The sequence below is a fragment of the Vulpes lagopus genome, chromosome 5 (genome assembly GCF_018345385.1).
Source record: "Vulpes lagopus strain Blue_001 chromosome 5, ASM1834538v1, whole genome shotgun sequence".
NCBI classification, from domain to species: domain Eukaryota; kingdom Metazoa; phylum Chordata; class Mammalia; order Carnivora; family Canidae; genus Vulpes; species Vulpes lagopus.
In genome coordinates, this window is record NC_054828.1 from 94,610,084 (window position 1) to 94,631,458 (window position 21,375).

The 21,375-nt window shown below is 50.7% G+C and overlaps 1 protein-coding gene across 2 annotated transcripts; it reads right to left on the reverse strand.

Moving 5' to 3' along the window:
- Window positions 1-9,492: 9,492 nt before the first annotated feature.
- On the reverse strand, window positions 9,493-18,516 carry SFTPB (surfactant protein B). 2 transcript variants are annotated; one of them, XM_041756764.1, is made up of 11 exons: window positions 18,400-18,516; window positions 17,928-18,055; window positions 17,559-17,630; window positions 17,049-17,174; window positions 16,275-16,424; window positions 15,932-16,021; window positions 13,638-13,821; window positions 13,315-13,466; window positions 12,372-12,452; window positions 11,779-11,863; window positions 9,493-11,463 (listed from the first exon to the last, which is right to left on the reverse strand). In XM_041756764.1, exons 1-10 carry the CDS (start codon window positions 18,461-18,463, stop codon window positions 11,801-11,803), a joined length of 1,110 nt encoding a protein of 369 aa, XP_041612698.1. In that variant the 5' UTR covers window positions 18,464-18,516; the 3' UTR covers window positions 9,493-11,463; window positions 11,779-11,800. The 2 variants fall into 2 exon arrangements, with proteins under 2 accessions (XP_041612698.1, XP_041612697.1); XM_041756763.1 differs by having other exon boundaries at window positions 9,493-11,648.
- Window positions 18,517-21,375: the final 2,859 nt, after the last annotated feature.

Genomic DNA, 21,375 nt, shown 5'->3' on the forward strand with positions numbered 1-21,375 from the left:
ATAGTGGCTGGTGGCAGCCAGTCAACCACAGCAAGTTCTCCTAAAGGTAGGAGCCCTGCATGTCTGTGGCTGCCACCCTTACTTCTGGGAGTCAGTGCTGTCCCTGGGGCATCCCTATTTTCCTTTACCTCTTTGACAGCTTCAGTATGTCCTTTGCTGACCCCTCTTCCTCTCCAGCTGTTAAAGCTTGAGATTCCTCAGGACTGCTAGGCCCTCTCCTCAGTGTGCTTCCTCCTTGGGCCATTTAAAATATGTCCATGGCTTCACCTGTCCCCTTAAGGGAGATGGCTTCTCTCTGGATCCTAGACTTCTCTACGTTCTTGAACTTTAGAGCCAGCTGCCTATTTAATATATTTTGGGTGTCTTAAAGTCAGTTCAAACCCAACATTGTTCAAAACTGGGCTTGTGAATTTTCTTCTCAAACTTGGCCCTTTTCCAGTGGTTTCTATAGAGGTGTAGGGTTCCACCTTCATCCTGTTAATAATTTGGAAATTTATGCCAGAATCCTTCTTTCCCCACCCCCACTTCCCCCATCTAATCTATTACCAAGTCCTGTCAATTTCACATTTTAAGTGTCTCTTGAATCTCCATACTTTAATCCCCTCCCATTGTCTAGGCTAAACTAGTGCCAGCCTAGTCCAGGTCCAGTTAAAAGAGAGAAACCATACAGTAATTTGATCAGGGAAAACTTAATTTCAAGAATTATTAACTATAACAGGATTGGAGTCACAAGGGATTGACTGGTATAAAAGAACTCGAAAGAATTGTAGGAACAGCAGGTGTAAGGAACAGCTATCACCCCTAGGGCTGAGATGGTGTGTAAGGCTGAGATCCAGACCTCGCTGAAAGTCTGACTCCTGTAACCCATCCGTGGTCTCTAATGTGTCAGGAAACGCTGTTTATGGGGAGTCATCTTTGCTTCCAAACTGCCTGGGGAGGAGAGGAGCCCCCAGAGCATCTGTAAGCTCTGCAGGAATCAGGCACCGGGGAATCTGTGAGGCATGTAGGAGCCTGGCGCCAGAGAAAGCTGCACGTTTCCTTCAAGTGAGCACAGGGAACTGGATGCGAAGAAGCCCTGTCTTCCTGCAGTGTGTCTCCAGCACCCTCTTTGGACAAAGCCTCCATGGCAGCTGGCAAAGAAAAATCTAAAGGACCCAAATCCGTTTTCCCAGAGCAGGTGGAAAGGATAATTTGTGGAGTTGTGAGGCACAGACCATCCCTTGATGACTCAGCTTCCATAGACACTCTTCTGCACATTTATTTGAATTCTGTACAACAGCAACAAAGAAAATAGCTCTGTATTTCTGCCTAACAAGAAGCTTGCTACCCTTCTTACAAGTGAACACCTTTTCAACCTTTCCCAAAATGACATGTCCCAAGAGTCCTGTATCCACTGGTGGCTGTGTTGATTACTTCTCAAATCCACTTAGTCCCACTGAATATTCTATCATCTAAAGACTAAGTTGTAAAGTGAACTTCCAACGAGTTCTATATAAAGTGAAAGTAGGAAGAAGAGAGAAAAAATGCTTAACATAACATTTTTTTTTTGATTACTAATCGTGTATTGAAAGCAGTAAGAGGTTCCACGACACCAAATAAACCAGTTCTGAGAACTTCCCCAAGATAAAGAACAGTTCCAGCTTCTTCAGTGTTTATCAAAATACAAAAGAAAACAGTAGAGGTCGTTGTTTTGATGGCAAATCTGACCCTTGCAGGCTGAGGGAGTGAAAGCACATGTAGACCGGGGCTCCCGGGGCTCGGGGCTGAGGTGCTGGGATGACTGGCCTGCCCGCCTGCACTCCTGCTGGTGAGACCCCAAGCAGCCCAGAGGAAGCCAGAGTGCCCACACTGCCCCCAGGGAGGCTGGGGTCCCTCCGAGGTGTCCGTGAGCGGTGATGCAGCCCCCAGCCCATCTCCTGGGCGGCCGTGTAAGCACAAACATACACAAATTATCATTATATGTAATAAGCAAGTAGAGAATACAATCCATATTTCTGTGATAGGGCAAAAGGCTGCAACTGATGTCTGTGCTTCTTCTGCTGTCCCTTCTGGGTTTAGTCTGCCCTTAGCTAGAGCTTCAGCTAGTTGCGGTTCTATACCTGGTAGGGTAACCCAAATCTTCAGTCCCTAAAGACCTAACTCCTTAATCCTACTCCCCACCCTCCTTGTGTTGCTATAGTTTTCCATTAACCTTTACTACTGGATATAGTCCATCTTGCCTGCATTTATTTATAACAGCGACCCAATTTCAATGCTGATAATCAGCATTACTCTGTCAAGTAGATGACACTCCATACCCTACTACCCACTCACCCCCGCCCTCTTGATTTAGTAGCATAAGGAGCCCAAAATGTCCATGTGGTAGTCTAATTGAATGGAACCATGTTTCCTGGGTGGAAACCTTCACTCTTGGGAACTAAGACCTCTAAACAAGCAAAGGTTAAGGTTGCTAGAACAGAAGTCAAAATTCTGCAAAGTTACTAAGTGTAATAAAAGTCACATCAATATCCACTCGTTTTTTTAGACCCATGTATTGTAATAGGAGAGAAAGCACATATAATGTTCTCCGATTCAGAGCATACTGTAGCCTATAAAATGAGCACCAACTGGTACTGTAACTGAGTTTTCAGTAAGCCTTTCTACCTTTTAGTGAGACTAGCTCCTTCCAGGTGATGGTGTATGTGTTAAGACCAGTGAAATCTATGAGCATGAGCTCATTGCTGCACTTCCTTTGCTGTGAAAAGTGTTGCCTCACCAGATGCAATGCGGCATGGAATGCCATGATAGTTGATAAGGCATTCTGAGAATCCACGGTTGGTGGTGCTGCTAGAAACATGGGTAGGGAAGGCAAATGCATATCCAGAATGTGTTTCTATTCCTCTGAGGACAGATCTCTGCCTCCGTAATAGAAGATATAATCAGCCTGCACCAGGTAGCTGGCTGCTGCCCATAAGGAGTAGTGGGGACTAACTGTTCATTCCTGCTGTCAGTAAATTAGATATTTGGCAGAAGTTCTACTCAGATCAAGATGGCAAAGCCTGGGTTGTGGAGCCCATGCATAGCCTCGATTGCTGCCACCATGGCTCATGAGCTCATTGAGTAAGCACTGGAGAAAGAGGCTGCTGGCTGACATTCCATAGGTCACGTCATTTGTGTAAACCTTATTAAGAGTCTCCTCTGCAGCAGATGACTTTTGGGGGGCATTCATATGCAAAATAATTATTTTCATAGTATATATATTTTATTTCTATGATATATGTAGTATATATGTAGGATATAGTGTAGCATGTTATATACATTTATATTTATTCTTCTATTCTATTCTATTCTATTCTATTCTATTCTATTCTATTCTATTCTATTCTATTCCATTCTATTCTAGAGTTTTCCTTATATCTCGTGCCCAGACTTCCTTTTCACTAGTTTTACAATCCTGTTCATTCTGAATCCCTGACCATCCAGCCAAACCATTGGCAACTGCCCATGAATTAGTTGAAATCTGTACTTCTGGACATCTCACACTCCAAATACAGTAAACAACCCAATAGACTGTTTGCAGTTAGGCCCACTAGAGGATTTTCCTTTTCTACTGTCTTCAGTGTCACTCTGAGTGAGGATAAAGTGCTACAGCTGTCCACTTGCAGGGTGTACCTGCATTTTATGCAAATATATCTATAACTCAGCCTGAGTTTTGTCTTCTTGGTCAACTGGTCTGAAGGAACTCCCTAGGAAGCGACACAACTGGAGTTGGTGTCGAGGAATGTGAGCCACCTGCTCATGTAACTTATTGTGCCTTTTAGACCTGAGATTGGCCCAATACACTACCCATTTAATGATAGCTTGCAGCCGCACATGGCCAACTTTATGGCTAGTTGAGTCAGACAATAGCAGGTTCATGAGTGGAGATTCAGTTTGCATAGTCACCGGATAGCTTACGTTTAGATGGTCAGTCTGCTATGGCCCACTAGCCAACCAGAAGCTATTTCTCAGAAGAATAGGTATCTGCAGAAGATGAGGGCAGCCTCAGTGGCACAGCGGTGTAGTGCCGCCTACAGCCCAGGGGTGTGATCCTGGAGACTCAGGATCGAGTCCCACGTTGGGCTCCCTGCATGAAGCCTGCTTCTCCCTCTGCCTCTCTCTCTCTCTCTCTCTGAATAAATAAATATTAAAAAAAAAAAAAAAGAAGAAGATGAGGGCATCGGCTTGTTCCAGAATCCTGAAATTCTGCACTGTGATTCTCCTGTTGGTTCTTGCCAGAGGTTCCATGCAGTGTTCCTATTTGCTAAGGACACTTCAAAATCTTGGCCATCCTGGATCATCAGGTGCAAGTGGAAGAGCAATCTATTCTGCTGCTTAAACATCTATGGAAACTTCTTGTCCTTGCCTCCCTTTGAAAGTAGTAGCTCTATAGCTGTCTCTAGTTGGGTTAAAGCAGCACACTCAAATGTGGTATATGTTGTCTCCAAAGCCAAAAAAGCCTATTGTATGTTGTGCCTTTTTTCTTTGGACCTGCCCAAGCAGGTGGGGGAGATGGTAGGGTGGTGGTGGTGGTGGTGGTGGGGTGGTAGGTGATATGAGGTACAGCAGCTTGTTTTTCACAGATATCTTGACATAACTGTAGACTACACTGTAGACCCCCAGAAACTTCTAAGGTGGCAGGCTCCTGAATTGTTTTAGGGTTAAATTCTACCCTCTTGTTTGTCTTACTAAGACATCTAAAGTACTTGTGACAGAGTGCCTGGTGGCTCAGTCGGTTGACTATCTGGCCTTTGGGCTTGGGTTGTGATCTTGGGGACCTGGGGTAGAACCCCACATCAGGCTCCATGGTCTTCAGGAAGTCTGCCTGTTCCTGTCCTTCCTCCTGCTCCTCCCTTTGCTCACACACTCTCTCCTCTCTCTCAAATAAATAACATCTTAAAAAAAAAAGTACTTGTCACTTCCTGCTCATTGGATAGTATCATCATAATGTCATCAGTGTAGAGGACTAGTGTGATGTTTAATGGAATGTCAAGATGATCAAGATGTGTGAACGGTATTATGGCAGAGGAGAGTTGATGTCATCGTGAGGCAACAGTGTGACAGTGTGCTGTTGGCCCTGCCAGATAAAAGCAAACTATTTCTGGTGATTTGTATCAATTGGTTTGGAGAAAAAGAAGCTAAAGCTGCATGCCAAGGACCAGGGCCTTGCTGTTATTATCAGTAAAGACATTACATCTGGGACAACAGCTTCAGTTGGAGTCACCATCTGACTGAGTTTATGATAGTCTGAAGTTCTCCAGAATCCATGTGATTTCTGCACAGACCCTCTGCCACTGTCATTCTAGTCTAAGCTGTTACTGATTTCTGTTTAGTGGTCTCCTGACAGGTCTCCTCTCCCTGTCCCTTGACTCTTTCCTCCAATCCATTCACACTTTGGCCAGACCAATCCATAAAAAATCCATTAAAATTACACACCTAACCAAGTTATTTCTCCCTCACACCCCAGTCTCCCACTAAAGACACTTTATTGGCTCTTTTTTTTTAAAATTTTTATTTATTTATGATAGTCACACAGAGAGAGAGAGGCAGAGACATAGGCAGAGGGAGAAGCAGGCTCCATGCACCGGGAGCCCGACGTAGGATTCGATCCCGGTCTCCAGGATCGCGCCCTGGGCCAAAGGCAGGCGCCTAAACTGCTGCGCCACCCAGGGATCCCCTCATTCTTGGCTTAGATGGAAATCCCTTAGCTTCTCAGCCTCACATTCTGGGAAGTTTCTACTGGTCCTCAATCCCAGGCCCACTGTCTTTCGTTCCATTGCTTGGATGTGCCACAAGATGCAGGCCTTTGTGCCATCTGCTTCCTCTGCTAGGGATGCTCTCTCCCCTTTAACTTGCTCTTCTTTCACCCCTCTGACCTCTCATACCTCAGTAGCATGTGTGTCTCTGAGTGATAGCATGTACCACACCTGAGGTATTCTTTTTTTCCCCTCTGTGATTCTATGATTAATGCTTGTCTTCCCAACTATAAGTTTCAAAAGGGCAGATAGAAACTGTTTGTTTTGGTCCTAATCTTAGGGAAATGCTTGGCACTTAAGAGTCAGTTGCTAATGCTCATTGAGCAAATGATATAGTGCTAACTCTGTGTTCTCTGTGTCCTTTTGCACACATGATTTTTGTCTGCCCTTTTTTTTTCTTTTTAAGATTTTATTTATTTGAGAGAGAGAACATGAGCAAGGGCAGGGGAGAGGCAGAGGGAGTGGGAGAAGCAGGGGAGCCCGACATGGGGCTCCATCCCAGGACCCTTAGTTCATGACCTGAGCTGAAGACAGATGTTTAACTGACTGAGCCACCAAGGCATCCCAATTTTGTCTCTTTAAACATGCTCAAGATGTTGACAATAGACACTATTGCCTGAATGGTTGGGTACATTGCTCAGAGCTGCCTGTCATGTGTGCAGAAGCTTTAGGACCTTTGTGGGTGACATGTGGCTTGCTTCCACCACTGCTGTCTGAACTGGGGTCATGTGTCGCTATGGCTGTGATCTCAGTATATGCTTCTGCTTTTGGAGCACTGAGCTTTTGCTGATCTGACCCACACATGAAAAAGAAGTGAAATTAATGTTTTTTTTTTTTAGCCAGATATCACAAAGGAAAAGACAGATACATGGAAAGCACAACCTAAAGGTAAAAGACATATGACGATGAATTTTGCAATATACAGGACAGTAAAGAAATGAATATAACTAATGTATTTTTACTGGTAAGAAAAATAATACCTCTCAGGATGCCAGGGTGGCTCAGTTGGTTAAGCATCTGCCTTCAGCAAGCAGGACAAGCAGGGTGAGGGGCAGAGGGAGAGGGAAAGAAGAAATCCGAAGCAGACTCCCTGAGTTCAGAGAGATGGGGCTTGATCCCAGAACCCATGAGATCACCACCTGAACTGAAATCAATAGCCCGCCACTCAGCTGAGCCACCCAGGCACCCTTGGGAAGATTATTTTTATTTTTATTATTTTTATTTATTTTATTTTATTTTTTTATGATAGTCACAGAGAGAGAGAGGCAGAGACACAGGCACAGGCAGAGGGAGAAGCAGGCTCCATGCACCGGGAGCCCGACGCGGGATTCGATCCCGGGTCCCCAGGATCGTGCCCTGGGCCAAAGGCAGGCACCAAACCACTGCGCCACTCAGGGATCCCAGGAAGATTATTTTTAAATGAACAAAGCAGTTGTTCAATTTACAAAGCAGCATGTATAGGATTTTTCCATTTTTATAAATCTGTTACATCTAAGGGCGCCTGGGTGATTCAATCAGTTAAGCATCTGCCTTCAGCTCAGGTCATGATTCCAGGGTCGTGGATTGAGCACCCCCATCAGGATCCCTGCTCAGAGGGGATCCTGCTCTCTCCCTTGGCCCCTCTCTCTTTTGAATAGATAAATAGAATGTAAAGAAAAACCCCTGTTATATTTATTTTTGTATATGTGCAGAAAAAGTTTAGAATTATCTGTAATAAAATGTTATAAAAGGGCAGCCCCAGTGGCACAGCGGTTTAGTGCTGCCTTCAGCCCAGGGCGTGATCCTGGAGACACTGGATCGAGTCCCATGTCGGGCTCCCTGCGTGGAGCCTGCTTCTCCCTCTGCCTGTGTCTCTGCCTGTCTCTCTCTCTGAATGAATAAATAAATAAATCTTTTTTAAAAAAATGTTATAATGATTGTGTTGTGAAATTTTTTTTATTTTTTAAAAGCTTTTATTTATTTATTCATGAAAGACAGAGAAAGAGAGAAGCAGGTTCTGTGCAGGGAGCCCAATGTGGGACTCGATCCCAGGACTCAGGATCATGCCCTGGGCCAAAGGCAGGCATGAAACCGCTGAGCCACCCAGGGATTCCCTGTGTTGTGAATTTTAAATCTCAGTCATTAATCAGGGGGACATGAAAATAACTGTCTCTATTGTTTTATAATTGAACTCATTTTGGCTCTTAAGCCCTCAAATACAGTTCTTCCATTTGAAAGTGAGCCCTTTTTTGTTTATATTTTTAATTTATTTTTCAAAAACATTTTATTTTTATTTTTTAAAAAACATTTTATTTATTTATGAAAGAGAGAGAGAGAGAATCCCAGGCAGGCTCCATGCCCAGCACGGAGCCTGACTTGGGGCTTGATCTCAGGACCTTGAGATCATGACCTGAGCTGAAACCAAGAGTTGATTGCTCAACTGACTGAGCCACCCAGGTACCCAGTCCCCTTCTTTTCATACTCAGCCCCTCTTGGGTTACTAACAACTGGATCCTACTTCCTTTTTCTCTGGGATTAATTTACAAAGTGCCCCATCATGAGGAGAGGTATTGGTGACTGTGCTCTCCGTGGTCCTCCAGGTCACCATCTCCTTGTGCTGGGATGGGCTATCATGTCTGACTTCTGCTTCTCTCAAGATCCATGAAATCTGTCAGTGCTTTGTCCCCAGGCATGGGCTTTTACAGGCCCATCGTTTTGTCCAGAGCTGATTCTGATGGCCTCTTGGGCCATGAGGGTGTGGTTGCTCTTCTGCATCATGCAGGGGGCACTCTCTGAGGCTGTCCCCAGGCCTGTCTGCTAAGTCCCTTGTTAAGGCTATTTTTTGCACTCTTTCTGATGTCATGCTGCCATCTCTAAGGGACTTGTATTCTCCTCATGCCCTGAAAAGTGAAGAATAAGTCCTCTCTGCTCTTAGGCCGTCACACCTCCTGGGGCTTTTCCTTTCCACCCTGCTCTGGAGGTGCAGGATGCTGGGCATGTCTCAGGGACCCCCTGAGTGTCAGCCATAGCCACTTCCTGCAGTTCTCTCATCACACCAGCTGGTCCCTTCTTGACTCCTGTTGAATGAAAGCTTCTCTTCCATCCTCAGGAACTCATCTCCATGCTTGCCTCACCCCAGGCTCTGTCTCGTCATTTTCCCAGCCAAGTTAAAACAAAAATTTTTTAAAAAAGGGTTTTATTTATTTATTCATGAGAAACACAGAGAGAGGCAGAGACATAGGCAGAGGGAGAAGCAGGCTCCCCGTGCGGAGTCCAATATGAACCCCAAAGACAGATGCTCAACCACTAAGCCACCAAGGCTCCCCAAGTTTTTAAAAAATTTAAAACACTTTTCTCTCAGGGATTTTGATCTTACAATTGAAACAATGGTTTCCAAGACAAGAGTCTGCTATAGATTTACAAAAATCCACTTAAATGTTCAAATGCAGAGGCTAAGGATTTGTGTACAACATCCTTTCTGCAAGAGCACGTTGTATAGAAAGTATCCCCCTGGAGCTTGAATGGTGGAGATGTGGGGAAATGGATTGGAAATGTCTGTAGCTCAATGCCAAAGTGTGCTCTAGTCCTCTCCTGAGATTGGTAGGATTGTGGGTGATTTCCTCTTCTTTTTGATCTGCAGTTTCTGAATTTTCTATAATAAACACGTATTTCTTTCATAATAAGACATATAGTAAACAAAAGTTCTTTTGTAAATAAAGGGACATTTCCAGGCACTGCAGTCTTTAAAGTTACAGGTTTATTTAATTTTGTTGTTGTTGTTTTCGTTGTATATTTTGATTTTTTTGGTACCCTAACCACCTCATCTCATCACAGTGAATGGGCTCTTTGGGAGAGGGGAGGGTGAGAGGCAGGGGCTGTGCCAGAAGCAGTTATCAGAGGGAGAGGCAATGGGGGTGCCTACTTTTCTCCTAAGGAGGAGAGTGATGTTCCTGCCTGGTCCAGCCATGAGTTCAGGGACATTTTAAATGATTGTCTTTTTTCCTTTTATTATGAAGCAATGGGTTTTTATTAGTATTGTTACAGGCATTAGATTACACAGGAACTAATTTTTAGTGTGTGCCCCAACTGAATTTTGAAGAGATAAGCTATAGCAGAAATGGAATCACATGGAATTTCGACCAAAACTTGGAAGCTCGCCTTATAAAAAGATAAAAAGAAAACCCTTTTTTACATCTTAAAGTGATAGCTTATACGCAGCAGAACATTTCAGATGTGAAAGTTTGTCCAATCATCTCCTGACCCTGCTTGAGCCCTGCTGTGTCTGTTCTTGACACGTCAGGCATGTCCTGATTTTTTTAAAGAAAAGTTTGCCTTCATATATCTATCTTCTACGGTATTTCATGGTCCCATTTTTTATTCTCCTGAATTTAAGTTTTATGAAAGTATTAGCAAAATAACTGTAAAAGCTAATGTCTTATGCACGTGGAGATGAAAGTGAGTCAAGCCAGGGAATGGCCATGTGGCTGATGAGTTAGTTCCCTAGACCCAGCCCCGGGGGGTTAACGGGAGCTGGGCTGGCTCCAGTTGGGTGTGAGTTCTGGCCGGAAGTTATCAGGCCGGAAGTCCCCTTTTGCGGATCTCCTCCAGAGGGTGCTGCCTTGGCTGCACCTCACAAGGAAGTGGCTCTGGTTTGGGCTGTGGTTAGAGATAGGAGGGGTGAGAATAATAACAGGAATGAGGTTACAACCTCTGGGCTTGTGGCCCATCAGCTTGAAGGAGGTGGGAAAGGTGACCGTGGGAGTGAAGGCTTCTTCCCAGTGTGGGCAGAGGGCAAGGGAGCTTGAGGAGGAGACTTGTCATGTGAAAGATGCCAAGAATCCCAGAAACCACCGTATTTGATCCCCACTTTGCTGCTGAGGAGAATGAGAGCCAGAGAGGGGGCAACATTATCTTGGCTGGGGACCCATGGTCAGTTGATGACAGAGTTGGAACCAGAGCCCAGGCCTTCTGGGCCAATCCATTGCTTTTCCTGTTTCAACAGGGATGGAAGGCCCAGATCTTCTGGTGCTGGAAGCCCTAGGAGCTGGGGAAAGGAGACTGCCTTGGTCTCCTGGGCAGCTCCCCAGCCCCTGGGTTCCCCTAGCTGTCATCAGGGTAGAGGGAAAGTGTTAATTTGGTCCCTGTGGGATAGGTCTGAGGGCGGACACTTCCCCTCTGACTGCCTCCCACAGGGGCTTGCAATTCTAGGGAGATTCAGGAGCAGGCCTGGGCTTCCCCACTCAGGTAGAAGAGTTGGACCTGGGGCCTGAGCTCCAGGGGGGCACGGGGTTCATTGTTTTATTCACAGCTGTTAATAGACCTTGCCCCTAAAACGTGGCCATTCCATAGGTACCCACTACATTTTAAAAAAATGAGTGAACAGGATGAATGTGACCACCATGTTAGGAGATGGCTCTGAGCAAATGGTGAAGTGGGCCAAGTTTGCTTTCAGGGATTCTTCTGGCCCACAATTGCTATGTCTGTTCCTCTCAGGGTTGTTTCCCTGCCCCGAGGCCGCTGGTCACAGAGGCTGCATCTGACTACTGCTCCATCCTAAGGTACTATTTCTGACTTAGACGATGACAGCCAGGAAGAGAGAAATGTGTCTCAGGAAGAAGGAGTCAGATGATGCTGGGGTTCCTGGCTTCCAAGGGGACAGCATCATTGTGCAGCAAAGTCTGGTCTCCCCCGAACTTCAGGACAGGTTGGCCTGGGTACATCAAATCCTGAAGATCAGCTGAGATCCCCCTGAGGCTGGGGGCAGGGCAAGGGAGGTGGGAGCTGGGCCTAGCACAGGGGTGGGGGGGGGGGTGGCGGGATTCTGAGGAGAGGGAGTGAGAGAGGCCATTCTTGAGATGGTGCTGTCAGGATCCCTCAGGAGCTTTGAGTTGTGGCCTATGGGGGAAGATGGGATAGCTAGCAGCAGTGATGACCTCTTCTTGCTTGGGGAACACAGGGCCCCCTGTTGGTGTTGGTGCAGGACCCATCCACCTCTTATTCCCCTCAACTGGGAGCCTAGACTCACCTGGCATGGCTTTGAGTCCTTGTCAGAAGTGAGGAATGTGGATACACTGGAGAGGACTGAACGTGGTCCTACATGCCCCCAAGGCCTGCCATAAGGACAGCATTAAGGCCTGAGGCCTCACACCCTGTTCCCCATTCCCAGCTCAGAGGGCAGACAGGAAGCTTCTGCTGGAAGGGGCTGCTTTCACCTCACCTGCCACCTGATGGGTACTCTTGGTGTGACCTTGTAGACCTCTTGAGGCACTCCTGAGCTATGGGCCTTCTAGGTTCAGAGCCCAAGGAGGCAGGAGGCTCACTCCAGAACACCCACTTTGCAGCACACGCTGCTCAATGAACAAGCCCCATTCCAAAATGAGCATCAAACCACACTCCTTAAAACTGCCCCCTACTTTCCTTTATGTCTCCTTGATCATTCTTTTGTGGCTTTTCCCTGACCCATGTTAAGTAGAATCAGAGGACCCTTGCCATCCTGGGCCTGCACCTCTGGGGTTGCCCTGGACCAGAGGAGCAGGGCCTCTGATGATCATGCACCAGAGAGGGTGGGGGCTTGGGGAGCTGAGGAAAGTCCTAGCACTGCTATGGGGGCGAGAGTACCTGGCAGGTGGTGTGGGCATCCCTGCCCCCGGATGCTAGGGTCTGCAGCTGAGGCATGTGCTGCTCCACAAACTGCTCGCACTGAGGAAGGAGAAAGACCACGTGAGGTGGCAGGACTCCTGCCACCTACCCACCCTGGCCCCTCCGCAGCGCCCCCTCCTGACCCGGGGGAGGTCCAGCCCTCGCCCCCACGGAGCAGCTCTGGCTGTGAATCAGCTGGCAGAGGCTGAAGTGGAGGGTTTCTGTTGGGAAAGCCAGAGACAACAGAGATGGAGGGTATTGGAACTCAGGTGCATGGGCCAAATCTTAGCCTCCACCTTCTCATTCTCCTCAAATTTCAGTTCTAGAAATCTTAAACTCATCTGGCCTTGGTAACCTGATGTGGCAGTCACCGGGGAGCCCTAAACGTCATTGAGCTGGGGAGTACCATGCAGAAAGCTGCCTCCTGGGCAGGACATCAGTGGCTTGCCTCAGGGCTTTGTGGAGGGAATTCACTGTAGGGCCCCTGAGTCCTGGGACCCTAGGACCTTCAAGCCAGCCCTGTCCATGGCTGGATTTGTCCCCAGGAGTGACACTGAGAGGAGGGATGGGGCGAAGACAGGATGGGGACCCTGGAGAGAAGGCCAGGCGCTCCCTAGTTCCAGTGGGCCTGGTGTTATTCGTGTCCTCATAGATAACTGGGCTTTATTTTTTGGTTGTGAGGGAGGCCTGAAGGTCCTCTGGAGCCCGTGCTCTTGTCCAAAGGTGACCCCTGACCTTAGCAGGTTTCACCCTGTGTTATTGTTCCATGTTTTTTGGTTTGTGTCTTGTCTGTTTGAGTTCCCCATGGGCAAGGGGTCAGACCACTCTGTGTGTCTCTGACCTGGAAGACTTTCCTGGGCTCCGCCCTCCACCGTGGGCAGGCCCAGTGTCCCAGGTTCCCCATGTGCCTGCCCAGGTTCACCTTCTGTCTGTCCAGCCAGGAGCTGAGGCAGGCCTGGCGTATTGCCTGTGGCGTGGCCTGCTCACTGTGGTTCCCTGCTTGGGTGGTTACAAACATGCAGAGCTGGCACTTGGACTCTTGGGGTGACCATTCACTGGGCAGAGACGCCAGAGCTGTGAGGAATAGAGAGAAAACTGTCAAGACTTCCCCCGCAGAGGTATCCAGTTCTTGTCTGTCCAAACTGGTGCAGTGCAGGGGGACAGGAGAGGGAGAGGGCAGTGCAAGGCCAGGGGGAGGGGCAGATGAGAGCGGGTAGTGGAGGGGGGGTGGTGCGGGAGGCTCACCTGGCCCAGCGCTGTCCTCGTGGGAGCACCGGAGGACGAGGCCGCAGACCAGCTGGGGCAGCATGCGGCCCAGCAGCGCGTCCAGCAGCAGGACAGTGTAGCGCTCGGCCAGACACTGGCAGATGCCGCCCACCACCAGGGGTACGACGTGGCACACCTGGCCCACAGCCACAGCCAGCACACCCTGGGGATGGGGGCATGGAGAGAGGGCAGAGTGGGACCTTCCCTGGCAAGATCTACTGTGTGCCCGGCACCGGCAGGCGTTTGTAGTTTTGCCCTGTTCCCTTCTGGGAGGGAGAATGATTATGCTGTTTAGAGATGAGGACATTGGGCATCAGAGAGTCCGAGGGGCCTGGCCAGAGTCACTAAGTGAGTGCAGGAGCCAGGCTGCCATCCCAACTCTAAGTCCGAAGGCTCTGGAATTGCCGAAAGGAGCATAGCCAGACCACAAAGGTGAGCATCACCGAGGCCACATAGTGGCCTGGGGCAGAGGTGGAACCAGACCTGTGTCTTCTCCCTGCAGACCTAGGGCTTGCCACATTTCCCTGAAGGTGGGTTGGCTTTCATCTGTGGCTCCTGGAGCCAACATGTCCCTGGTTTCAGGAGCCTTTGAGGGAAGTGAGAAGTTTCCCCAGGCTACCCTGATTCCACACTCAACCTCCAAGCTAAAGGACAAGGACAGAGGCAGAGGTGGCAAGCACTCTTGCTCACTCCCTCACTCATCCAACCCACACGTCTAAAGCACCTGCATGCCATAGGCTGGCCTTGGCTCCAGTCCTGCTTGTGGCCCCGCTGTCCCCCAGTGCTGGGAAGGTGGAGGTGGGAGTAGGACATGGTGAACTGTCTGTCTCTGGGGCACATTACCTTCTAAATGGGTACATCCCCCAAATGCTTGCACCTGCTTGTGTCAGAACCCACACTCAGCGTCACCTGCCCGCTTCAATGACAGAGGAGTGGTCCCTGCTCTGTCCAAGGCCCGCCTGCCTACTCATGCACTGGAACCCTGCCGCCACCCTCTCAAGTACTCTTCCCTGCATTATCCTCTCTCCCCACCTCACTGCTTCTCCCATCTGCTGGCCAGTCTCATCGGCACATAAACATGCTAAGATGGCTTCTGTCATTAAAAGCCTCCCTTGTTGGGGTGCCCGGGTGGCTCAGTTGGTTGAGTGTCCAACTCTTGATTTTGGCTCAGGTCATGACCTCAGGGTCCTGGGATCGAGCCCCTGCATCAGGCTCTCTGCTCAGCAGGGAGTCTGCTTCTCCCTCTGTCACTCCTGCTCATGCTCTCTCTCGCTCTGCTCTCTTTCAAATAAATAAATAAATAAATAAATAAATAAATAAATAAACAAACAAACAAACAAACAAACAAACAAAATCTTAAATGAATAGAAGCCAGTGTTTCCTAACTTGGCTTAGACATTTCTGTATGGCCAGGCAGTGTCTGCCCCTCGGTCCCCTGCTCTGACCGCTCTGCCCTGGCCAGCCTGCCGCGGCCACTCTGGCTCTCCGTTCCTTAGGCTTGCCATGCCCCATCTTGATCATGGTCCTTTGTCCACCAGGGCGTCATCCTCTGAATCCCCACTCCCCAGAGACTCTCCTTGACCAACCAGCTCAACCCTCTTACTGGCTGTTTTAATTCTCTGCTCTGAACTTATCATGAAAAAACCCTCTCCCCCCACAATACCAACTCCAGAAAGTGAGGACATTGTCTGCTGCTGTGAGCTCTCAGTGCTGGGTGGCCTGCAAGGGGCTGGGTGGCATCTGAGAGGCTGGGTGGCCTCCCCAGATGGAAGGGCTGATGGGGCAGGGCCTCCCCACGTTGTATCCCATGTCAAGGCAGGGCAGCCTTGGGCTCAGGGGAGTCTGGGGCAATGGTCACTACAGGTCTGAAAGACTCCCAAGTTTGGTGCAGGCAGGGGTGGGGAATCTATCTGCAGAAATTCTCCTTTTGACAAACTAAAGCACCTTTTCTAAAGAGACAACTGGGATTCTGTGCCATCTGATGATGAGCTGCCGGTGGACAAGACCCAAGTCTTGTTCATTTTTGTTCTTTGAGCCTGGCACAATGCCTGGCATTTAATAGTGAGGACTTTATGATGGTTGAATAAACTCTAGGCCTGGCACCCATGGGGCCTGAGCCTGAGCTCCAGGGTCCCTTGTGTGGGGGCAATGCACAGATGGCTTCCTTCCTATTTTGGGCAGCCAGTTGGCCCCTGACAGAGGTTTGAGGAAGGGGAGGGGAGGGTGGAACTGTGGAAGTCCCTGCTGAGCTCCATTATTCCTGGATGTCTCACCTTGGGAATCATAGCTTGGATCCGCTTGATCAGAGTCCTGCAGAGCCAGCAGTACGGGAGGGGGATGGGCAACTGCTGCTCAGAGAGATCCTGAGGGAGAGAATCACCCCTTAGGTGAGGCCAGGCTGAGCACTGGGAGAAGGCATCCTCCAGGCTCTGCCTCTCCTGCCTCCTCTTCCCTTTTACCCTTCCTGCCTTAGGCCCTGCTTAGAGCTTCTTATCCCCTTTCTGGGTCTGCCCTTTCTGGGGTAGGTGCCTATGGGTCTTGGCAGTGGCCTGAGCTGTCTTGGAGTCCCACCTCTCTTGGGTATGAGGGGCTAGTGGGGCGGGGGACCTCTGTCACCTGTGTATGAGGTCCAGTCACCTGGAGGGCTCCAGGCAGCTCAGGGAGGATCAGCTTGTCCAGCAGCGGATCTGACAGCTCTGACTCTTGCTCTGGCTCTGGAAGCCCAGGCCTGCACAGGCCCAGGTGCTTACAGATGATCTTTGGGTTCTAGGGCACAATGCAGGGTGAGGGGGTGGTCAGGATGTGGGAGGGAACCCATTCCTGCCTAGCCTGGCTCAAAGGCTTGCCCTAAAGCCACCGGCTCTGGGCCTGGAATGGGGGGCAACAGGCTAGATGGGGGCTGTGATTTGGGGTTCTGTGGTGAGGGTAGGGTGGGGGCAGCCAAAAGGCAGAGGTGGAGCCCCATGGGGTCTTTGGGCAGGTGTCCGGGAATGTGTGTGAATGAGCACAGGCATGTATGTCTGTGAGAATGGATGAGAGCAAGCATGGGTATGAGAGTGTGTTTGTATGTGAGTGTGGGATGGTGTAGGTTCTTCATGAGACTGAGTGTGTGGTATGAGTATGTGAATGAGTGTATGCGATATGAAGGGTGTGGGGGTGTGTGGCGGGTGTTTTGTAAGCCCATGTGTGGGCCGTCTCTGTACAGCTGAGCAGGTAGGGCTGTGGGGCACCTGGCTGTGGGCCACTGTGCTTCCTGGACTGGTCACGGGTAGGGGTGTGTGTGTGTGTGTGTGTGTGTGTGTCGGGCTGTGTGTGGGGGTAACTCTGGTGTGGGTGGACATGGGGGCTGTGCAGGGAGGCAGCTTGGAGGCGAGGTTGCTGGGCCCTCACAATCTGGCTTTGGAAGTAGTCGACCACCACTGGGAAGTAGGTGCCAAGCATGTGATGGCACTGGGGCGTGAGCAGCTTCAAGGGGAGAACGTCACACTCATGCTCCAGGAACTTCCGCACCATGTCCTAGGAGACAGTGAGGAGACAATGAGGTTGTAGAAGGGACAGTCAGGCTGGCCTCTCTGAGGTCTATCCCGCCTGAGTCCCTGGATGCATGGCTACCACCAGACAGACTGGCCACCCTCTCCCAGGACACCAGAGTTCAGAGAACACCAAGGAGTGAAGCAGTAGGCTATAGGGAGGATCCTCCCCGTTGGGAGAGACCATCTCTGGCTGTGTTGCTGAGCTCATTCCCAGGATCCTCTTCTAGCTGGGAGGTTCCTGGAGTTTCCAGGCAAATCCAGGCCTCACTCTTGGCCTGGAGATGGTCTCTTTATGGGGCTAACCTCTGTGCCCTATTCTGTCCCCCACCTCCTGGCCCCCAAACTTCATCCATTATCTGGGCATTACCTGGAAGATGGCCTCCTTGGTCATCTTGGTGAGGATGCGGACGATGTCCTGACATTCCTGGCAGAGGTCATCCTGGGGAGGGGGCCCCAAGGTGGGGCACTTGAGTGGGATGGGGGGTGTGCTCCCAGCTCTAGTGTGTGAGGCTGATAGAGTGCTCCAAGGCACAGGCAACTGCCTCCATCCCACCCCATCCCATCCATGTCATCTTATTCTAGCCCATCCCATCCCATCCCATCCCATCCCATCCCATCCCATCCTTTCTTATCATCCATCACATCCCATTCCCTAAAGGGGGCTTATTCCGTCAGGATTGCCCAACACCCTCTATACCAGACCTTCAGTCCCAGTGCATCCACGGGTGGTACTCACAGCTCTTGCATTGCCCCAGACTTCCTGTAGGCAGTGACCCAGGGCTCTGCACTGCAGTGCTTGCTCCAGGCTTTGGCACCAGAATGCGGGGCCCCGGGCACAAGCCAGGGATGGGGCACTCCAGTCAGCTGCAGTTTAGGGCAGAGCATCCTTGGAACTTTAGCCACTCCTGGCACTCTGACTTCACCCAAACCCCAATTCTAATTTTACGAGGAGCACCTGCCCTTAAACGTGCGGGAGTCAGAGGCAGCAGGGTTCCACATGCACCAGCGCCTGGGAGCTGTGTGGCCTTAGACAAGCCCAGTAGTCTCTCTGAACCTCAGCTTACTCATCTTGAAATGAGGATATTGTATAAAGTAGGGATAATGGTTGGCTCAGAGCCAGAGCCCAGGAAACCTGGAGATGGACGGGAAGTCTCCTCCACACCTGGACCCAGGTGAGAGGGAGGTGAGGAGAGGCTGGGGAGACTCACCAGCACCCAGGCCACACAGTGTGGGGAGCAGCAGCAGCCACAGCAGCAGGTGTGACTCGGCCATGTCACCTGCACAGCCTGGATACCTTGCTTGGGTGGGGACCCTTATACCTTATACCTGGTGTGTGGGGGCAGGGTGTATGGGAGGCCCAGGGACCTCAGTGTTTGCCTTTGTCCTGGAGAGCCCTCCAGGTGCTTTGATTCCTACCTCTTCTGAGCAGTGACGCTCTCCCAGCCCACCCACCATCTCCTGCCTGCTGCCTGGTTCCTGCTGCCTCTCTCTTCCTGCTGTCAGTCCATGGGCATGGTCTCCTGGCGGCCTGTAAGCAGGGGGCTTTGGAGTGTCCACATCTGACCCCATGTCTCTGGGCTGTGGGGGTGGAAAGAGAGGCAGCTCAGGGTAGCCAGAATGAGCCCCCTCCCCCTGCCTCCTGAGCCCCTAAGCCTCCTCCACTCTTGAGCAATGCACTTAAGAGCTTCCTGCCCTGCTCTTGACCCAGGAGAGCCCTGGAGGGGCAATCCGGGGATACTCCTGGACCTCCTACCTGCCACCCTCTCCTTCCCCTTTCCCCAGAGAACTCTTCTGATTCTATGGACACGTGATTGTCATTCCTCAGAGGAAGCTTTCCATGAAACCAACCAACCAACCAACCAACCCCACAAGTGCCCAAGAGTCTGGGACAAGAATGTGGGGACACGATTTCCAGAGTGGCTCCTGAGTAGCCCAGACCAGCCATGCTGCTTGTGGCACCTCAGCACCCCATCCAGGGTAGGGGTGGGGCACAGCTGGAGGTTTAGGAGGAAGAATGTGTCCTTGGCAGGGGTAGAGGCTGCAGGGTGGGGTCCCACTGGCAGGGCACACCTGGGGACAAGCTCACAATCACCAAGGGGCAGACGCTTCTCTACTGTGCAAGGAGTAGAGCCTTAGCTCCTTGTCACCACCTGGGGATCAGTGTATCTGCTGACTGAGTGGAGGCTGCCAGCATCTGTGCTCCAGGAAGCTCCCCTGATACTCATGGCGATGGCAGGGCGGGAGTTAGTGCCCCTGCACACAGGCTGGTCTGGTGACATGCTGGAGGGCACCCAGCGATTCGTGTAGTCTGTTGGCTCAAGAGCTTGTCAGTATGAGAAAGTCAGTTGCCATGAGGGGAGCCTGTGTCAATGTGGGAGCAAAGCCTAGGAGCAGGGTGACTGGGTCCGATCAGGAAGCTGGAACTGGAATGTGCTAAAGGTTTACTAAGTGTGCAACAACTGAGCCGGCTGGATGCCCCTGGTTTGGATACAGACAGCGGTGAGGGAGCAGCAGAGCAGGGTCTGTGGACGGCTGGCCCCTGGGTACACTGGTCATGGTAGCCTCACAGCTGTAACACAGATCCCTCGAGGCCCGTGGCTTCCCATGAGACATGTCTCACTCCCATCCCAGGGCAGACAGGTTGCCCTGTCCCAGGGCAGACAGGCTGGGGTTCATAAGGTCCCTCAGGGGCCTGGGCTCCTCCCTCTGCCTGCCTGCCATCCCCCAGGGCTGGAGCCCTGGCCTGGATCCTCTGTCGCTGGCCAGCAGGGCACAGAGAGGACGCCTGGAAGATAGAGGGAGGTTCGAGGGCCGATCCCGGGAGGGGTGTCCTTCATCTGTGCCATCAGCTCACTGTCCAGAACCAGGTCCAGGTTCCTGCTGGGAGGTTCGAGGGCTGATCCCGGGAGGGGTGTCCTTCATCTGTGCCATCAGCTGGAGAGGGAGGACCTGTCCAGAACCAGGTCCAGGTTCCTGCTGACCCCCATGGCAGGCTGGCAGATGTAGCGTTCCCGTGTCCCCGGGGGAAGGGGAATGGAGTAGGACACAGGGCATGCTCTTCCATCCAGCCCAGCCAACACAGAGCTGTGTGTTTCCTGGGGTTTCCTGGATAGCGGCTCTGTGGCTCCCATCAAATCCTCGAAGAGGGGTCGGCTTCTCCCCACTGCTGAGCTGTGTCATCCAAGAGCATAAAATGAAGAAACCCAGAGAGCCAGCCAGCCATCCCAGAGAGCCCTGGCGCTGGAGGCAAAGGAGGAATTCAGCCTCGTGGTCCCTGGATGGGTCTCTGGTTCCCATCGCTCCAAACACAACTGTCACCACGAACTCTGAGCAAAGTTGGGCTTTTCAAGGGACACGGACATTGAGAGAGCCTGCACAGATCTGTCTCCTGACCTGCTGGCACATCTATTTCTCACTGTAAATGAAGAAAGAGTTATTCTGGGAAAAACCAAGCAAGCAAGCAAGCAAGCAAGCAAGCACCCAAGCAAGCAAGCACCCAAGCAACCAACGCAAACACTGTTGGCCTTCCCAAGGTCTGGAGCTTCGTGAACTTGAGTTTGTTGATGTGATGGCTCCCCTACAGGGTGCGTGGACAGTGGATAGTTCTGCGGAACAGTCTCTCCTGCCCATGCTCTTTCCACTCATGCTTCCTGCCTAGCAGCGTGTCCGCAGCTGGCCTCGGTCCCCATGGGGCCAGTCTGTTCTTGCCTGCCCGCAGCAGGAAAGTGGCTTCACACATGCCTGAGTGGCTCATTCTGTTAAGCCTCTATCTGAGTTCCACTCAAGTCATGGTCTCTGGGTCCTGGGAAGGAGTCCTGAGTGTCTCTCCACACTCAGCAGGGAATCTGCTTGTTCTTCTCCCTTGCCCTTTCTCCCACTTGTTCTGTCTCTCAAAACACATAAATGAAATTAAAAACAAACAGACCAAGCGACCAGAAGGTTGCCTTGCCACCCTCCTGGCATTAGAAGGCCCCAGGACCCCCTCACTCGACCCCTGGGTCCAGGGTGACATCTACCCCAAAGTGAATCAATCCACAGACCTGGTGGAGACAACTGGAGTTTGAATTGGGAGATCAGAGCTGCATTCCTGGGGCAGCAGAGAAGCAAAGGTGTGAAGAGTGGTCAATTCATGGTGCATGCGACAGGATGCTGGACTCCTGAGCTCAGTGGCCTGGAGCAAAAAA

Bases quoted from the DNA above. Each gene is read 5' to 3' on its own strand.
- SFTPB (XM_041756764.1), bottom strand. From the start codon at position 18,463: ATGGCCGAGTCACACCTGCTGCTGTGGCTGCTGCTGCTCCCCACACTG. The intron at 17,175-17,558 runs GTAATGCCCAGA...ACTGTCTCCTAG, and splicing joins CCAAGGAGGCCATCTTCCAG to GACATGGTGCGGAAGTTCCT. The intron at 16,425-17,048 runs GTGAGGGCCCAG...ATTGTGCCCTAG, and splicing joins ACTACTTCCAAAGCCAGATT to AACCCAAAGATCATCTGTAA.